Here is a 19,232-nt window from a genome sequence, read left to right as displayed (position 1 = left end):
ACCAAAAATTATACTCACGTTGATACAGTGAGTCAATGCTTCGATGCGTGTTTTCGTAGTAGTTACTGCAACGCTTATACCTTTTACAAAACAAGAAATAGCGAATCTGTCAAACCCTTTCTCTGCCTTCTATACAACCTTCGAAATTTTGATCAAAGAAAACCTTCGACTGAATGTATTTCTGGTGTTTTTAATTCAAAAGAACTCAAATGTTAGTCTAGGTAATGTTAAACGCCATCTTTGGACATTGCCACAAAATTTTATTTCCTGACAGTAAACAAACGATTTAGTTAGGCATATTTTTTCAAGCTTCAACTTATAAAGATCATGCAGAAATGACGCGTTGAGTTATCGAAGATTTCTACAACATATGGTTACAACAAGAAAACTGAGATATGTAGAGCGATTTGCTGGCTTGATTTTTATTTTTTTCCCGATAACTGGGTGCCAAAATTGTTAGAGCAGATGTTTAACTTGCTTTTCTAGCATTTATTAGAGCTAGGCCATGAGTGTGTTCATAATTTTTGATCTATTAGGCTTAATTTTCTGTAAAAAATACCATAATCATGGAGTACTGCAAGGTTATTTTTAAACCTCGGAAGTTTAAATCTCAAGGGATATATAATTGTTTGTAGTTAATTTTAGAAAAAATGTTATTTGTAGAAAAATTATATACTTTTGAAGCGTTGGATATTTTGTAAATCTTTTTGGAAATAAAATTAAATGCATTCAAAAACAAGTTAGTCCAATTCTTGTAGATTACTTTTGATAAGAAAGAAAAAAAGATCAAAATTTTATGGATAGAAAAATATTTATTCTTTCATATGATCATGCATTAAAATTCACATATATCTTTCAAAAAAAAAATAATGAGATTCCGGGTTGCATGGAAAGTCCCACACAATTGAAACTATAATTTAACAATATAATATATATTCCAATCCATTCAATCTATCTTGGACGAGTAGATGCTAATCTGTTCGCGTCTGTGTCAATAACCATATGAAAAGTATCAGTTCAAGAAAAGAAGTAATTTGAAAAATATCTAATTCCTTGTCATCATTTAACGTTTGCGGGCTGGGCAACAGTATTGTGGACAAGATGGTACACATTGTTGCACACAGACTGGTGGGCATGGAGCTGGTGGTGGTGCTGGTGCTCCTGGTGGTCCACCGGGTCCTGGTGCTCCTGGTGCTCCTGGGGGTCCTGGAAGTCCTGGTGGTCCAGCTGGTCCTGGTGCTCCTGGTGGTCCTGGACGTCCTGGAGGTCCTGGGTTTCCTGGGAGAGCTGCTGGTGGTGGTGGAGGTGGTGGTGGTGGTGGTGGTGGAGGTGGTGGTGGTGGAGGTGGTGGTGGAGGTGGTGGTGGAGCGGCACAACATACTGGAGTACATGCTGGTGCACAAGTAGCTGGGCATGGTGGTCCACATGGGTTAGCTTCACGTTTTAACATTTCTAAAAATAAAGAAGAAACAATAGTCATTAAACATGACGTGAATTTTTTTCAGGTGTGGGAGGAAGGGAGAAAAAGAGTTATGTCTGTATGATTTTAACACTCACAGTGAGTATAGTGATCTTTTCATGGTTCATTGATTTTTAATATGAGCTCAATAAAATTATTTTAAAGTTAATTTGTTTGTTTATTAATTGTGCAGCGATGCATATCTGTTAATGAACAATTAAAATTTTTAAAACATGTTCGGTATAATTTGAAAAAGATATATAATTTTTTGAGTTTTTAACGAAATATACAAAAAAAGTATAACTTCATGAGCAAATAAGCAAAAGCTTGCGATAGCATTTCAAATTTTTTCACAAAAACTCACAAAAAGAATTAAAGAGAAAATCCCCAATTATGATTCGACTAAAAAAATAAAGTTAATACGAAGACATTTTAATTCGAAGAAATTTTTACAAACAGAAAAGTTAGCTTACAATAAATTTAGTTAGACACCTACCGTGTAAAGTTTTGGCGTTAGCCATGGCCACACCGACCAAGAGACATCCGAGGATAAATCGGGCTGCCATATTTATTTATATTCTAGAAAAGAAAAAGAAAAAAATATATTTAATAAGACGTAAAAAAAAAAGAAAAAAAAAATACTGTAGGATTGTTATAATCGCTAAAATCGAAAACGTATTTTATATTTTATTTGTGCTAACAGATTATTGATTTAATTTAGGAGGTGGATTGTATATTTGTATTGTATATTTTTTTTCCTAAAATATTGTTTTAGTTAAAATCTTTATTTTTGTTTATTTAGTTGTGTAGGTCTTAAATAGTATAAATGTGTATTAGTCACGCTGAGAAGTACCAAGGAGAATTTGTAAGATAGAGCATAAGAAAAAAACATTTTTTGGTCTCATAAAAATAATTTTAATTTAAAATATGATTGTGAAGGCGAAAAGCAAATAAAATAAATTTTGTTGTTGTAATTACTCGAAATACACAAATATAAATACGATAGTATGTAACAATATTAAACAATATATCAATGATAAACAATAATAAGAAGAAGACAACAAGAAACAGTTTATATAAAAAATAATTACCTTACCCTTTTCCGCACTCCGTCCAATTCTAATGGCAATTGAGGTATGAATGATAATTAGACTTTTCGAAATAACTTTCTTTATACCTGCACAGAAGTAAGCTGCTCAAGATTTTATGATTTTCTGTAATTTGATTGGTTGATTTTGTAATGTAATTGATCATGCGCACACAGGGTTACCCAAGCATGACATTTCTCACCGGGTAATAGGCATGCGCGCTGTAGCGTAGCCTCATGCTGAATGATCATTTAATCCTCAACTTCGAACAATTTTACGATTCAGTTGTCAAATTAAAAACATATCAATTTTATCAGGGGGTACAAAAATGTTAGATATAGTTTTATTCTGCACCTAACTAATTTTTTTAAACCACATTTGAATTTTCAAACTTCATTTTCAAAATAATTTACACACTTTCCATAAGAAATAGTTATTTCGTCGTATTTTTGTTCTGTTTTCATACTAAATTCTCTGTTTTTTTACCCCCTGTAAAAAATTGTGAGAGTAACGAAGCATTCGAAAATTTACTAGTGTCTCAATAGATGGTACTATTTTGTGCAGCATTCCATTTGACACGAGCTTCGATTTCTTCCGCGATCGTTTGAACGCAGTGAATTTATTATTGCGCATAAAATCGTTCTAGGTGAAAAAAATTTAAACGTTTTTACTTTTGACGAGTTTTAAAAGTTTGGACACTTTTTTTGCACAGATTTCAACGAATAATATATATTTTTGATTTTTAAAAAAGTTTTGAGGTTAAGAGAATTTCAAATATCTATATTTTTAAATTCCTTTTTTTTTTTTTTTTTGGGAGAGGCGATAAACAGTAAAACAAATTTAAATTTTAAAATTTTTCTGTCTATTTGCATGAGAAAGGATGAGCTTGGATCTAGTTCCCGTCGAAGTTAAATAAAATCTTTATCTAGACGTCTCCACTCGCAAACGAAGAGAAGGTACGTCTGTTTTTTTGAAAATAGAGCATTTTACACACAGTCAAAATCACAACACTATTTGTTGTTGTTTTTACACCCGCGTTCCTTTCTTTTCAAAAGTGCTACGCTTTCTATTTTATAATAATTGTTTTTAAAAATAAAAGATAAAAAATATAACAAGTGAATAAAATTCATAAAACCAGGCTGTAACAAAATAAATAACGTTAATTTCGACTTTCAGCTTTACAATAGCGCACCAAATTGCTGTGAGATAATTTCGGACAGGCTGATGGATGCAATCAATCTGCTATAATAATTTTGTATCGATCTAGTTACGCATTATTTCTTAATAAAACTTTCGGAAACACAAAACTGCTAACTGTTTTTTGAAAGGAGATACATTACAAAATGACTGTGTAAGATGTTTCTTATTTTAAAAAGAACAGATAAATAATCTCATAAAAGCGAGCCCCAATATTAGTCTTAAAATATTATAAAAATTTCTTAAAATTTTGATAAACAGTTCAGCATGTTCCTGACTAATAAAAATAATAGGAACATTTCTGATGTGTCGATAGCAACAATTTAAACAATTTCTAAAAAACAGTGCAAATATACATTTTTACGGTTGCTGTGCTAAACATAATCCAATTATCATCTTTAATACAGTTTAACAAAAGTTAGTTTACAAAAAACTTAACATTAGATCACCCAAATATAAGAAACTTAGATAATTAAGTTTGGCAATTAATAAATGATAACTCTTTAGAATCTCATTTTAAAATGAAACTTTTATTTGGCGCTGATTCTTTCAACGCCTTCAAAGCCTTCATCAGCCTTAAAGGGGATACAAAACGAACTGTTGGTTTTTAACTTTCTTGATTTACAAGAAAGTATGACTCAGGATACATTTATAAGCAATGAGGACCAAAACAACATTTTGAATCATTTAACCTTACAAATAAGTGATATTCGTAATTTATTTATCAGCACTTACCTTGCTTTTAAATCAAATGATTTAGTAAAAGAATCTTTGAATTTTTTTTGACCTAGCTATTCTCTTATTATGCACAGAAGCATACCAAATTATAGCATATAAAGTCAGTTTAGGCAACAGTAATGACTGCAAAAGATTTTTAAAGGTATTTATTACATTTTTTAGGCAATATAGTACAAAAATTTTAACAAATACAGTTCTAACCTATGCATCAAAAACTAGCGAAGAGACCCAGCATGATTTTTCTTACCACGGAGAAAAAGGAATAGTTACGTTTGGAAAAATACGCTGGGTTGCAAACGAATTGCCTACGGTCAGAATACTGACGATGATCTTGATTGGTTGCTTATATTGCTCTTTGTTCACGTGATCATTGTTGGGAAATGCTTTCTTCTTTGATGTTTAGAGCAAAAATGGCCTCACTCACTTAAACAAACGCGCTGGTTTTGGGCTCATTGGTTGTATTTTCTTTATTTTTGCTTATTTTAGACAGATATTTCTCCACTAAAGAGTTAAAAAATCCCTGAAATTGCAATGGTAGAATACCATATGGGGCAAAATAAATAGATTAACCAACCTCATACCCATTGGCTTTGTAATAACAGTTCAGGGATCACGGGCCCCGGGGACGAGGATGTGGATTTGCACAGTATCTAAAGCGTATACAAAGGAGTTTTTGATGAAGGAATTCTTACTTTATTGTACTTAAACTTGTTTTTCTATCACCATACATTTCACCAAATCTTGAAGGAGTGAGTAACATATTATTCAACGCTTTACACAAAGATCGGGAATTATTGACTCACTCAACCCATACTTTCTCTTTCCCCTCCTTCTGGGACTCTCGTTAAATAAACTTATATTAAAAAAAATCCAAAAATGGTTATTCTCTTTCAATCGCGTTGCTACCAAGAAAAAAGAAGACATGAAATTACAGTGTTCGTTTTATTTCTCTTTAAATTGAAGTTATTTTGTCTTTTAGTAGCTATCTACAATAATTTACATCGAGAAAAAAAAAACTAGAAAATAAATTGCAATCTTCGGACAATGTACAGAAAAATTTTAAACTGACAACGTCATATAATAGGACCGTCATATGGAAATATTTTTTAGAAAGAATATAGCCACCATAATTTTTTCGATCCTTTTAAAAAGCTGTTACGAATACAATAAAAAATAGAAAATGCGTTTTGCTTTGAAATAAGAAAAATCTTAAAAACTTACTAATTTCAAATGTCGGAGTGTATCGATACCTATCGTGTCGATACGTATCGTATCGGGCTAGTTGACGTGTGCTGTATCGAAATCATTTTTAAGCTTCCTAAACCAAACCTTTTACACACTAAGAAAATTAATAATTCTTTCAAGAACCATTCTTATGGTACAATAACAACATCGCATGCGTATAAAATCAAATTTATTTTACATTATATTCAAAAAGAAATCGAAAATAAGTCTTTTTTGTGTAACAAAACAGCAACCATTTATACGTCAAAATCATAACGCGAAAAGCAAACTAAATTCTACGCGGTAAACTGGACGAGCCTTCCACTTTATCGATTTTTCTATCGATATTAAGGTCTTTTTATCGTACGGCGTTTATCGGCTTTTTTATCAGAAAAAAGTTGCTTCAAAAAATAAACCACTTATTCATAATCAGGTGGTTGATATCGGTGACCGTTTGATTGGGTGATTCTAGCTGGTATCAATGGTAGAGCTCTCTTTTTCGGAGGAACGTCTTTAATAAAAAACGCTGCAGAGTCTATGTATTTGCTCGGCCATTTGTCTTCTTCATAGTCTGAAACATCGAGCAAACTAACCGTTTTGACAGGGGGTACAAAAGCTCCATGATATCGCCTAAAATATAAATAAATTCAAGTAATTAGCATTTATCTTAGTAAGTAAAGAATTATTTCGTCAATTTGTGTAACTTTTCTCATTTTCTCAATACAATTCTATTTTTGTCACTCGAAAATGAAAAACCATTTGACCCCCTGCAAATAATACCAAAACATCCTTCTAGCTCTATGGAAGTTAACACAAGGCAAATCATATTGAGCAAAGTGGATATATCTTGAAAACTTACAGATTGCTATATCACAACAAAAAATCTCTGCCTTTAGTTGCAGTAGGATAGCAGCGCCTATGATGGAAAAGGCGAGCCTAGTTGCAACAAGAAGTTTTCAAAACAAACGTTTTTAAAAACGTCAAAGGGGACTCCGAGATATTATAATAGTAACATCAAATTCGATATGATGTTATGTTTGGAAACTAATATCAAATTATTATGGTTTATTTTATTTGGCATAAAAAGAAAATATTTTCGCACTTTAAATTCATTGTTCAGCAGTATGATAGAAAATCTGCAATAAGCAGATTTTTTTCAAATCTTTTATCCAACTTCGTCTCCAGTGTCTTTTGACTACATTCGGAGAGGATAAAAAAACCGATACGTGACTATTTCGATTTTCCGAGATCTTAAAGTTTATTTGGTAAATTGATATTTGGATTGACACAGATATTAATATTTTAGACAAATTTTATGCTCTGTGCTAACATCAGCTAAAAATTGCTACACATATTTTGATCCTTTTATCACATACTAAAACTGTTTGACATTACTTGAGGAAGCCTCTAAAAATTAATGCACATCTCAAATGAGTCTACCTTATCTAGAGTAAACAATCATGACATGCTGATGACAAGCCTGTTGTGGTAATATTTTTCATACCATGAGAGCAAGTTCTACTTACGTTCGATATACTTTCCAAAAGTATACTGTTGCTCCTAGCAGAAGAATTAAGCCACCAAACAAACCAAGAAGTGAAAATATCAACGTTTTCTGACTAATGTGATTTTGTGGTATATATGAAGCACCAGTTGAAGGTTCACGACCTAAAACTAACAAGATTTCTAGTCATAATTTAATTGAAGATGGGCACATAACGATGTTAAGTTACCATTCGCGTTACTTGACATCGGGTAGTTAAAGGTCAACCTCTTATTAGGTTCTAGCAACTTAGGCTTTTTGGTTTGAACAACTAGCATCCCTAAATACGGTGGCTTCTATCTGCAATGGTATGCGCCATTAGAATAATTTCTATTTTCAAAACTGCGATGAATATATTTTTTGTACCTTTATAAAATGGAAACTCAGACTTAGACTTATACATACGACTGTGCTATCTCTCAGTACTTAGACTTAAAGATGTGCTATCTCTAAGTACTTCCTTAAGCCTAAGTAGGTTCGTTCCTATTCTTAGGTACTCAGACATAGAGTTTGTTTATTTAATTTGTTTCTTTACTTTTTCACCATCAAAGGCGACAATTTATTGAAAAAAATGAATATGTTCAACACACCTTTGCAATAACCACAACTAGCTGCACACAATCCTTGCGCAGTGTTGAAACTGCAATATCCAGTTTGCTTTTTAACTAACAAATTACACAGTTCTTCATCTTTATCGTAACATGCTATAAAAAATGACGTAAAATTAAAATATGTTGGCGTAACGCCCGAATAAAATAAGGCAAACAAAATTACGCCAACTTTCGCGAAAAGAATATTCCGCGGTTTTGCAAAAATTTTGAAAAAAATTCTGTAATTACGAATATAAATTTACGTTAACATTGCTTTTAACATTTTGTTTGGAGATGATCCTGTCATTTCATTGATTTTCTGAGAAAAACGAAAATTTAAATTTTAGATATTAAAAAAATTAATTCTCGAAATTTTTTGGATTTCGAAGCAAAAGCTATCATGGAACAATTTTTCCTATATACAGTCCTATATAACTCTTTTCAGGTGATTCAATCTGACTTAACGATGGATTTAAGTAAACTGGTTATTAATGAATATAAACAAAGAATGCTATACTATATTATTTATATAATACTATTTACCATCAACGGGGTTTCCTGTTGATGCTTTCTGGTTACATTTAATATCTCTATTCTTTTCCATGATATCTACTTCTGGACATATATACGGAGAGGAGATTATCTTTTTCCACTCTTCCGGGTAAATTACGCGGCCACATGTTTTCCGCACTGAGTTGGCACCTGTATAAGTGTAAACAAAATTTTATAGAATCATGTACTCTTTCTTTATTTGTTAACAAATGCAAATTTTCTTTAAATTCTCTTAACTAGTTAATGACCGGTGGTACGTCTCTCTACTTGCTGTACCGTTTTGTATGACAGACAGACATACAGACGAATACGAGTATTATCATACTAGTCGGTGGCCCGTAGATAAATCCACGGGTTCCCCCGTCCTTTATTTACCGCGTTTCGTGTCTCGCTATTGCTGTTAGCATTTTACGTGACAGACAGACAGACGTATACGAGTATTATAATATAGATAGATTCTTGTGGATAAAAAAAGTTTCGTTTAATTTTCAGAATATCTGAAGTTAAAAAAAAAGAAAGTGCGAAGTAGATTTTAAATCAAAACGACTTTAAAATGTATAAAATATATAGGAAAATTATTTTAACTCTTCTTAGCATACTTACGCTTTCTTTTGTAACAGTGTACATTATCTCTATGTCCAACCTTCACATTAGCTGCGTATGCTTTCCAGGATTGCTTTGGTGTGAGTGCGTACTTCCAAATAGCTAAATGCGCAATTTGAAACTTCCCATTCTGTGGTAGTTCTCTCGCCGAATCATAGCGTGCTAAGATTATCTTATTGGAGTATTTGATTTTAACATCCCGTTTATTCTTTGGAAGCGCGACAGGTGTTTTTGTTGATAATTCTTCTCTACCATTTAAATATAACTTCAAGCCATCATTCTTTTTCCAAGTGAATGCTATATGTAGCCATTGCTTTGGGAAGTCATCTATATGGAGTCTCCAGATTTGCGTGACAGTGGCAACCTCAAGAAGAAACAGCTTTGTTTTAGGGTCTCGCTGTAGGTGAAAGCCTGGTGGATTTGATGGTTGGCCTAAAATTAGGAAACACAAATGTAAGAAAGTTAAAGCTTCAGCAAATTTGCTACCGCATCACATAGTATTTAATATTCACATATTTTTTACCGACTGATAGCCTTGTGGTAGAGCGTTCGCTTTCAGTGCGCGAGGTCTTGGGTTCAAACCCCGGCCGTGTCATGCCAGAGACTATAAAAGTGTGAATCTATCCTTTCTGCTTAGCGCTCAGCATGAGAATAGGATTGATATCTTAGGCGGTTGTCTAGTTGAGCGATTGCTGTGCTTGCACGACTTTCGTAGCTCAAATGGGAGCTTTAAATGCGCTAGGACCCCCTTCGCAGGACCCTCGTTGATAGCAGTACCAATAGGAACTGATGAGGCTATCCTGGGTAAATAATAATAATAATAATAAATGAAGATTCTTTACCTGCATATCCTCCTCCAGATATAATGTAATCACCTCCTTCAAAATTTAACCAAAAACTGACAGTCAAGCCATTTGGACAATTTAACTGAGAGATGCATTTGTCGGTTATTCGCTTAATATCTATCCAAGCGTCTTTTCCTGTAAAGAAAAACATTCAAAGGTGTTTTTTTTAAAAAAACATTTAATAGCAATATAGGAGTAGCCCTTTGTTGTCTGCTTGTACGTCAAAGCTAAGCGGTGCTAAAAAACGCACGACATATGTTAAAGATGCACGAAATGTCGACTTGGAAAACATGTATCACGAGGGAATTGTCGTGGATTTTTACCACAGACTATTAACTGGTGTTGTAAATAAATTTTTACAACATGAAATGGAAAAATGCATATGGTATCATTACGATTTCAATAGATTCGGTTTAAGCTCAAGACTTCCTCAGAACTAAACGCCAGCTTTAATATCTGCTAAATATATTTTCATGTCATTATTGAATCTTGATTTTTTTCAAGCCTTTCGTTCATATTATGTCATATATAGTTATTTTCCTTGTCTTATGGCAACACAATTTGCACTCTGCAAATAAGATAAATTACAGAACAGCGGGATAAAATGCAGAACAGCAGAGTAAAATACATAATACATACTTAAGTGGAGCACATTTCCAAGCTGTGAATGCGATGAATTTTTGACTTGATTATGAAGCAGCGTCGGTGCATCACCGTTCTTGTCAATAGTCTCTCCATTTGAAGTCCATTTATCAAATGGCCAATAATGACTCGCCTTAGATACAGGATATACTAAAAAACAAAAAAATCGTCTGTTTTGTGGGCTGGTACTAAAATATCATGAAGGCACTGGCCCACGGTCCTGAAATTACACTTCTAACTTACATCGGTTTGTCTGAATCATGCTGATGAAGTTCATCCAAATACAAAAATTAACAACATGCATCATTTTTGAACTTAATAGTTAACCAATGCAACAACGCTAGAACGTCTCTCACTTTCCCCTCTCTCTCTGTTTTCCACTGCTGAGGGCTGTAATTAGTTCTTCCTTACACATTCTGTTACTTTTAATAAACGAAAATGTTTTATGAATAATTTATGGTAGAAAAGTCTTTAAAGCGCACCATCTGTTAAGTTGGAATTTTATCATTCTTTGTTTTTTAATTTCGTTTTCTTATGACATTTAAAATTAAAAAGAATAACTTAATCCATAGAAATTTTTTCAACATTGGAGAAAGATAAAATTTCAAAGTTTGTCAGCCATCTTGCTCAAGGCTTTGTGTTTTCGACATTGATTTAAAAGGGTTTAATTATTAAGCTATTGAATAAAGCTAATAATTACGCCTCATTTAAAGATTCTAGGCCCATGAAACATAAAAACAGATGTTGGTTGTGAATTCTATCTGTACTATGACAGCCTGCTTATGTTTTTAATGTACACCATTCACCAAGAAAGACATATTCTATTTCCTTGTAAGGTTGATATCTATCTTTTCATTGGATCATAAAACGAGGAAAAAATAAAGTATTGAAGTGAGGCTAGTTCATTACAACACCATTGACACTTTTGCTTGTTTACCCAAATTTTCTATTAACAATCAAGCCTAATACTGATTAAGTTTGTTATCAATAGATTTGCGGAGCGCGTACGTTTTTTTTCAACCAAAAAATATATATAAAGTGAAATGACTATTTTGATATTAAAAATGTAATTTCATGATTGTGTATAATTAAAGAAATTCTTGCCATACTATTATATTGGAATCCATGTGTTTTCTTTTTGTTTTAAGTCAACTTTCTCATAACTCACTCCACCCTTTTAACCACGTGCGATTGTTTTGGTAAACCAAAGCCTGCTGTTGAAGATAATTACGGCTATTCAAATATTCTCTGCGGAGATGATCATTACAAGCACCGCGCGTGAGAGTTTTTGCATGTGTGGTCATAAGTCAGCGCAACAATGTTAAAGACTTTACTCAAGTCAATATTTTGTTCGCTTGACTTAAATTTATTGTCGGCTAAATTTTTTCATAAAAGTTTAAAGCAGACAAATTATGTGTACCGATCAACAGTATGATAACTAAAAATTTAGGTAAACATACGTTTTTTAGAGATTCAAACAATACAGAACAGATGTGAGAAATTCACAAAGTTATGTGATCTTGATATTTGAAACACCACGTGGTTGGACACTGAAACACTTAGTTCTGCTTGAATGATCACAAACATAGATATGGGAAAAGTTATGTGCAAAAAAGCGAACAGTAAAACAAACAGTAGCTAAAAAATTTTCTTTGTAATTCTTTCACTATTCAAACGAGGTTAGCAATTATCAGGATTGATCATGAGAAAACAAAAACAACAACCGTTACGATAACAGAAGAATTACTTACAGCAGGATTTGTTATTCGTCGATTCTATTTTTCGCAGTGACATGCACGATTCATTCTTTAGAATGCATAAATTAGCATACATTATCCCATTCGTCCCGCACACGGGCGATTCTTCTTTCTTATCACAAGCTAATGGACATTGGCAGTGTCCACTATTTTGCTTATTATGACAAACACCATAGTAACATAGATCACCATTGCACTCTGGTTCATCTAAAAAATAATTTTTTTACATAACCTCTTTTTAAAGCTAGACCTTTCTGCAATGAAGTTATTCATGTTATGGCTGTGAATTTTAGTATCACTTTTTTTTTCGATAAGTATCACATAGTTTATTGTTAATAAGAAGTTTTTCTTTACTCTGTTGTTTGCAACCAGAGAGCTATGTTGTAAGCAACGAATAAAATGCAAAATGTTATTTCTAGAGGAGCGGCATCATGGCATTTCAGATTTAAATTAAAGTAACTTCTATAAATGCATTTCTCTTTTTGTATTTTGTTGGTGTAAAATGACAGTTATGCTCTTGCAGTATTTGTTATCGTTATTATTTCATGCCGCGATCGTTTTTAAAACTCGATTTTTCACTGATTTTTATGTTGTTTTGTAAATTTAACAGCCATCAAGTGTGGCTGTCAAACCACTTTGTAATAATAGTTGCAACGTACGTTACAATGCATCTTTAAGTTGTGAGAAACTCTAATTTCAAGTTGGGACCATTCCAAATAATTAAGGTACAAAATTAAAAACTTACCCTGATCATTTAGGGTGTTGCCACACCCTTTTAGGTCATGGTCATCTTCAACGTTATCACAATCTGCATGGAATCAAACGATTAGCTATTTTCAAGTAATCTTATAACAAAAGATATGGAAATTATACTGGTGCATACAATAGCTATATATTTTAAATGCATTTTCACGTGTAATCTTATGAATTTTGCAAATCTTAACGAAATAATCACTTGAAAACATTCTTTAAAACGAAAAACTAGTAAAACCAGCGAAACTTAAGTGCGTTGTTCATGAAAGACGCAGTAGAATCTAATAATTATCTTTCTTTTTACTCAAAAAAGGAACGACGTGGGCGCTAACAGAGGATTGGGAGATCGTTTTATTGGAGGAGTTATTGATAAAATGATTGATAAAAGTTGTCATTGGAATTGGAATAAAATCAAAAGTTTAAAGTTATATTGCTAGGGTTCTCGTTTAAATCTCTCCTTATGTGTAATTTTTATATAAACTGCAGTGACTATTATATGCACATAAATCTGCGTAAATGTTTTACCGTTCGATGATTCTTCTGCAGTTGTAGGTGCTGCAGTGGTAGTTGGTGGCACTGTGGTGGGAAACGCTGAAAAAATAAGTAGAAAGAAGAATAAACAAGACTTCTCATTTGTCCATGAACATGATGAGACGATCAAGTGCATGTCATTAACTACCGGGAGCTATAAATGTTCTAAAATATCTAATGTGCACCTAAAAAGAATGTCTTTGAAGCTTAAGTTAAATTACACTGCCGTAGGAAGTAAATTTGTTTTGTAGGAGAATGGAGAAGAGGAGGGGGGCTTAAAATTAGTGTCTCTGAGATTTTTAAAATCAGCAACTCTAGTTTGGCGTACAATGCATTGAAAAATCGACAAAATCGCTGCAATAGATTGGTTATAAAGGGCGAGGTCATAATATTGCTATTTTTATGTGATTCAACTCACTTACTAACACCGCAGTAACAAATATATCAGGGACAAATGTTTGGTGACGCAACTATTTTTTTACCTGCACATTTGTCATGCTTCAATCCCAAGCAAAAGCAATCGGTGTATTTCTTTTCAATGTTTAAACAGGAGCGCTTCAGACAAGGATTTTTGTAACATTCATCAGCTAAAAAAAGTCGAAGAAAAACACACTTTTATCTAAAAAAAGTACATATACTTTAAAAGGGTACGAAAGGTGGGTAAACAATTATTCCCTGGCTTAGCTGTAGTTATTTGTAAAGCTTTATTATAGGACCATGTTTTTTTCTCTTCTCACTGGATACACGCTACTGTGTGAAAGAACAAGCCGTTTGTCTACTAAAGGTCAATTTACATTAACAGGGAAAGTGTTGTACAGGAGTTGTGCAGCAGTTACGGTTACTGTTGACCAAAAAGAGATGTTGCACAACAAATATTCCTCTATTGTTCTAAGCAGTATCACTATCAGTGTCTATAGAGTAATTATCGCTAACTCAGCGATTTAAAAAATGTTTATGTTTAAAATCCAACCATTTTAAAGAATTTCAAGGATTTTCATAGCTTTAATTTTTTTCAAAAAAAGAAAAAGCGCTTGTTGTTTAAATGCCAGGTACTTCAAGTCGTTTGTTATGAAAAAACAAATTGTCATGCATACTAATTAATGCGTAACCATAGCAACTACGTACCTTCTTTTTTGACACAACAAGCCAATTCTTTTTCATTTCCTGACTTCAGTGCAACATTTGGAGTTTCTTTCATCTCCATATCTGCAAGACTTCGAAAGTACACCACCAAATGAGCAATGTCAAAGTTACCATAAGCTTTGGTATTGGCAATATTCATTGGACGACCAATTGTTATCATCTTCGTGTACCTATGTCAAAGTGAATTCAAATAGAATTTAAGATGCACCATTTGAACAAAGTTCCAATCAAATTCTCATTAGTTCTTAAGGATATAGCTATTTTTTCTCCTTCTCCATTGGCTGCATCTATTGAATAACTTAATCAATCTGCCTTATTTTTTAACTTAACTTTTCCTAAAATTTAGTTAAGAAGGTAGTGTGAAAGTTCTTTATTTCATAGTATAAATTTTTTGACAGGTAGTAGTACTCCAAATTCTTAAACAATTTTATATTTCAATAATATATATATACCAGTCGTTATCCCGTTAATAAATGCACGGATTCGCTCGTCCTTTATTAGCCGCATTTCGTGTGCCTCGCTACTGCAGTTGCTATTTTGCGTGACAGACAGACAGACGCATACTGGTATTATGATATAGATATATGTAATATATATCATTGAATTGCAAACCACTTGAAGATTACAAATATGACATTTATTATGCTCAAATATATTGGATAAAAAGATGCAATTAACACTTCCGAAAGTCTTTTTTTATAAAAAGCTTGGGTTAAGCATGTGTATAAAATCAGTGAAATTCTGCAAGAATTAGAAAAGGTGTCAATCAAAATCTCCATAATCTCTCTATTCAACTACAGCGATAACTAAAACAGTTATCTCAACCAAATGGGAAATAAAAATAAAAGTTGAAAATAAAAATTGAAAATAAAAGTTGAAAATGAAAGTTGAAAATAAAAGTTGAAAATAAAAGATGAAAAGTTAATGTTCTTACGGTTGGCCTTTAATCTTTTTCTTAACACCACGTACATCTTTCGAATTTTTAATGTCCACTTTGCCATCAACAACTACATGCAAGCCATTTTCAATTGTCCATGCAGCTGTCACTTGGTACCAACTGTAACTTCTTAAAGTCACATTCACAGTCCAGTGTTTCTCTGGACTGGCAAAATCAACTTTTAAAACATCCACGTCTTTATGATATTCAATAAGTATACCAGGTCCTTCTGATGAGTTTGTGTAACTACCTGTTGCTATGATACGCTTACCTCCACGTATGCGCAACCAAAACGATAACGCAATAGATTGTTCACCATTACAGGAAGAAAACTGGAAAGCCAAACAGTCTTTTATAATACCTAATATAAAGATATATTACTTATACAATCTGTGGCGCGTGATCTAGTGGATATAGAGTTCGCTTCGCAAACACGAGGCCCGTGGTTCAGTCCACAGTCCGGGCATATTTAGCAAGTGCCATGTTATGTTAGGGAAAATGTGTAGGAAATGCCGGTTTATACCTAATGTAAACATTCAGAACACAAGACCCAAATTAATAACAGTGTTCCCAACACTTACACGGCTATCCTGCATAAATACTCGGCTGACCAAAAAGTTTAACTTAAATTTTTGTTCTGTATTATGTAAAACGTAAGAAACAAATTAAATAATGGACTGGTTACAATCCTTGGCGGATATTCGATGTGCTGGCTTTTCCTTTCCTTTTTTAAAAAACGTTCCTCGCAAAGCGCGTTACATATTGACTCGTCCGTTAAGCTTATTATGTAGTTCAGATACAGACCGTAACAATAGCTATAAATTACAAACCTTAATACTTAAATGCGCAATAGCTTAAGATCATAAATAATAAACGAAAGATATTTATTATAAAACGTACCAGCATCCATGTCAATCCATTGGATGTTACCATCCAATGCAGCTGCATACTCTAGTCTTCTTACATTTATGAAACGCACACCATGTAGGTCCGCTGTTGCTCCTGTTTCTTGCTGATCCGCCATCCAACTTTTATTAGTGGCTCTCATTGGCCAATAATAGTCCGCCGCAGGAAATTCTGCATAACCTGAATAAAAAAATATGCATCTAGATGTTTGAACAAAAATTTTGGCACTGTTACCACTCAAGTTACTTGAAAATTATATATTACTTTGGCTAAAATGTTTCCGTGGTTTAAGTTAGAATGAAAGCGTTTCGGAAGTGGGAGTTTATTTCGCCTTAACAGTTATCGTGCGTATAAAGTCATAGCTCCTACATAGTTCACGCAAACTGAAAGAACTCTTCTTAAATGTGAAGCTATTGCGTAGCTTTTTTATATTTTGACATGCAACGGAATAATAAAAACGAGAACGGAGTCAATAATTTTATCATAAAATATCTTTGGGAAATATACTGTATATCTGTTTTCCCAATTTGAATTTAGGCGTGCAAATAGAAGTGAACAGGTTTATTTGATCCATAATTACGTGATGTTTTTGTCCCGCTTTTTCCCCTGCTAAGTTTTTCTGGCTTAGATTTAAAAAGGTGCAAATTTATTGACAATTTTGATTTATAATCTTGTTTCCATTTTATATACTGATCATAGGAATTAATTTTTTGTCATGACAGCACGAATTTACCACAATAAAGGTTTTACACTTCGTGTAATGACGCTTTTTTCAGGAGGCGCTAACTGTGGTGCGCCATTACCCATTCAATAATAATTTTTTATAATACATAAATTATTTAACCGACGACATTAGGTCACTCTAAGCAATCCAAAAGCGAGCAGTTTAATAATTTATGTGATTTTTTGACTTTAAATCGGTTTTCCTTGTGCATGCGTATTTAAAGGCTTTAAATCTATATAATAGTTTATTGTGAAATGCCATCTTAAAATAATTATTCAATAGTTTTCTTTTGGCAATGTCTGTCTTTTATTAACTCATTTTTTATTGACGTAAAAGGAAATTCGCACAAACAACAAGTCAGTTAAATATTTGATTTGTTTTCGTTTTCAACTTTTTTTCTCGTCTTTTCAAATGAAACGTGCGTTCGTATAAAGTACGAGCATGCTTCACCATACGACATTAAACTGACTCAGATAGTTTTGCTCCACTATATGACTAATTTTCTTGTTTGTTTGTTTTCAAAACAAACAAAAAAACCTCTAAAAATTTAGGTGAAGCAAAATGGTAAAGCCATTATTTGGCACGAGATAATGGCATTTGATTCTGTTTTTTTCAGTCAATTCGGAAAATTTTCGAACAGTCGTTCGAAAATTTTCTGAAATACATACTAACTTTGTGAGATTAAAAGTACTTCAAGTCTCACAAAGTTAAAATTTTCCACGTTCCAATTTATTTTATTTTCTTAATTTTGATATCCATATTTATTGGTATGAACCTTATATGACCAATTTATCACCAATTGAAAATTTAAGAAGAAAAGCGACACTAATTAAGTTCATTTAAGAGCCTTAAAAAATAAAATTCATTACAAATGAATTTTGAGTATTTTTCTGCTAATAAATTTTGTCAGCATAGTAGGGACTAGATTTGTGTACAGGTTGGAGAATGTTTGATTATTAACAGTCACGCCAGTAAAACTTGACGCGACAACAGGTGAAATGAAAAGCTTAAATATAAGGTAACGCATATTTGGAACTCAACTACTCCATCATACTTATTCACACCTACTAAAAGGCATAAATCTTCCTTTTGTTAAAATAAAACTTGACAATATTTTTTTTGTTATCATTTAATTAAAATGTATAAACTATCCTCACAAACTGAAAAAATATTAGTACCTGCAATACATGTTACTTGGGCAGTGACAAACAACAACAAAAATAATAGACGTTCCATTGTTTGTTATAGTAAAAGTTAAAATCTCTTGGTGTCTTTTTATCACAAGTTGACAAATCCTTCTAGCTAATGTCTTTAAAAAACCTTTCACTTTTTCAAACGTTTTACTTGAGATTCTTCCGTAGCTCGCTGTTAGTGTTAGATTATGTTGATACGCGGTCTGTCGGTATGTATGCAGTATCCTTGCTGTACACTTTGAGTTTGTTTGATCAATCACTTACTCATTAACACTCAATGATGAAAAAGCAAATTCACAAAAAAATTATATACTATACTAATTTAACCGTTTTTTATTTCTATTGCTATTTTAAATTTCTTTTGTCCAATAAAACGTGTTTTGATTGGCCCATAAGTTGTAGTATATAATAAATCGATTGTTTATTGATTCATAATAGAGTACTTATGGTCGATGTTCAGGTTTTCACTATAGCCTATGAAGACATTTGGCTTTTTTTAAATAGCGCATTGTCATACAAGAAGAAAGCATTGCAAAGGAACACTCTTTACTTATTTAAATTTTTTCTAAAGAAAACAACTATTTATTTATTGAAATCATTAAAAAATGGCGAAAAGTTAATGAGACAAACAATTATTAGTCGATGAACTACGTAAACAACATCACCTGCGAATTTGCTTATATAATATTTGAGCACACACACACGTCTATAAAAATTTCTTCTTCCCACACAAGTCTTGTTGTGTTTGATTATGTTATTTTAACACCCTGTAGTGGAAGATTATATATTTGAATAAGAAAAAAACAG

The 19,232-nt window shown here is 32.6% G+C and overlaps 2 protein-coding genes across 5 annotated transcripts; both read right to left on the bottom strand.

Moving 5' to 3' along the window:
* Nucleotides 1-792: 792 nt before the first annotated feature.
* LOC130622551 (basic proline-rich protein-like) lies at nt 793-2,688 on the bottom strand. Of its 2 annotated transcripts, none has more exons than XM_057438017.1 (3): nt 2,551-2,688; nt 1,956-2,038; nt 793-1,452 (listed from the first exon to the last, which is right to left on the bottom strand). In XM_057438017.1, the coding sequence occupies exons 2-3, from the start codon at nt 2,023-2,025 to the stop codon at nt 1,064-1,066; spliced, it is 459 nt and encodes a 152-aa protein (XP_057294000.1). In that variant the 5' UTR covers nt 2,026-2,038; nt 2,551-2,688; the 3' UTR covers nt 793-1,063. The 2 variants fall into 2 exon arrangements, with proteins under 2 accessions (XP_057294000.1, XP_057293999.1); XM_057438016.1 differs by having other exon boundaries at nt 2,556-2,661.
* Nucleotides 2,689-5,410: 2,722 nt separating this feature from the next.
* LOC130622542 (uncharacterized) lies at nt 5,411-18,724 on the bottom strand. 3 transcript variants are annotated; one of them, XM_057438004.1, is made up of 16 exons: nt 18,411-18,724; nt 16,503-16,688; nt 15,600-15,963; nt 14,648-14,835; nt 14,005-14,109; nt 13,517-13,582; nt 12,984-13,046; nt 12,233-12,445; nt 10,479-10,631; nt 9,837-9,974; nt 8,995-9,426; nt 8,383-8,541; nt 7,840-7,953; nt 7,233-7,380; nt 6,566-6,622; nt 6,195-6,336 (listed from the first exon to the last, which is right to left on the bottom strand). In XM_057438004.1, the coding sequence occupies exons 1-15, from the start codon at nt 18,466-18,468 to the stop codon at nt 6,577-6,579; spliced, it is 2,433 nt and encodes an 810-aa protein (XP_057293987.1). In that variant the 5' UTR covers nt 18,469-18,724; the 3' UTR covers nt 6,195-6,336; nt 6,566-6,576. The 3 variants fall into 3 exon arrangements, with proteins under 3 accessions (XP_057293985.1, XP_057293986.1, XP_057293987.1); XM_057438002.1 differs by lacking the exon at nt 6,566-6,622 and having other exon boundaries at nt 5,411-6,336; XM_057438003.1 differs by lacking the exon at nt 6,566-6,622 and having other exon boundaries at nt 5,411-6,336; nt 7,233-7,374.
* Between the last annotated feature and the right edge of the window lie 508 nt (nt 18,725-19,232).

The sequence above is a fragment of the Hydractinia symbiolongicarpus genome, chromosome 12 (assembly GCF_029227915.1).
Source record: "Hydractinia symbiolongicarpus strain clone_291-10 chromosome 12, HSymV2.1, whole genome shotgun sequence".
Lineage (NCBI taxonomy): Eukaryota > Metazoa > Cnidaria > Hydrozoa > Anthoathecata > Hydractiniidae > Hydractinia > Hydractinia symbiolongicarpus.
The sequence above is the reverse complement of the archived record's forward strand: the minus strand, read 5'-3'. Positions and strand labels throughout refer to the sequence as shown.

Coding starts and splice junctions, on each gene's coding strand:
- LOC130622551 (XM_057438017.1), bottom strand. CDS start 2,025: ATGGCAGCCCGATTTATCCTCGGATGTCTCTTGGTCGGTGTGGCCATG. Junction 1,453..1,955: donor TAACGCCAAAACTTTACACG/GTAGGTGTCTAA, acceptor CTTTATTTTTAG/AAATGTTAAAACGTGAAGCT.
- LOC130622542 (XM_057438002.1), bottom strand. CDS start 18,468: ATGGAACGTCTATTATTTTTGTTGTTGTTTGTCACTGCCCAAGTAACA. Junction 15,964..16,502: donor ATGGATTGACATGGATGCTG/GTACGTTTTATA, acceptor TCTTTATATTAG/GTATTATAAAAGACTGTTTG. Junction 13,047..13,516: donor TGCAGAAGAATCATCGAACG/GTAAAACATTTA, acceptor GATTCCATGCAG/ATTGTGATAACGTTGAAGAT.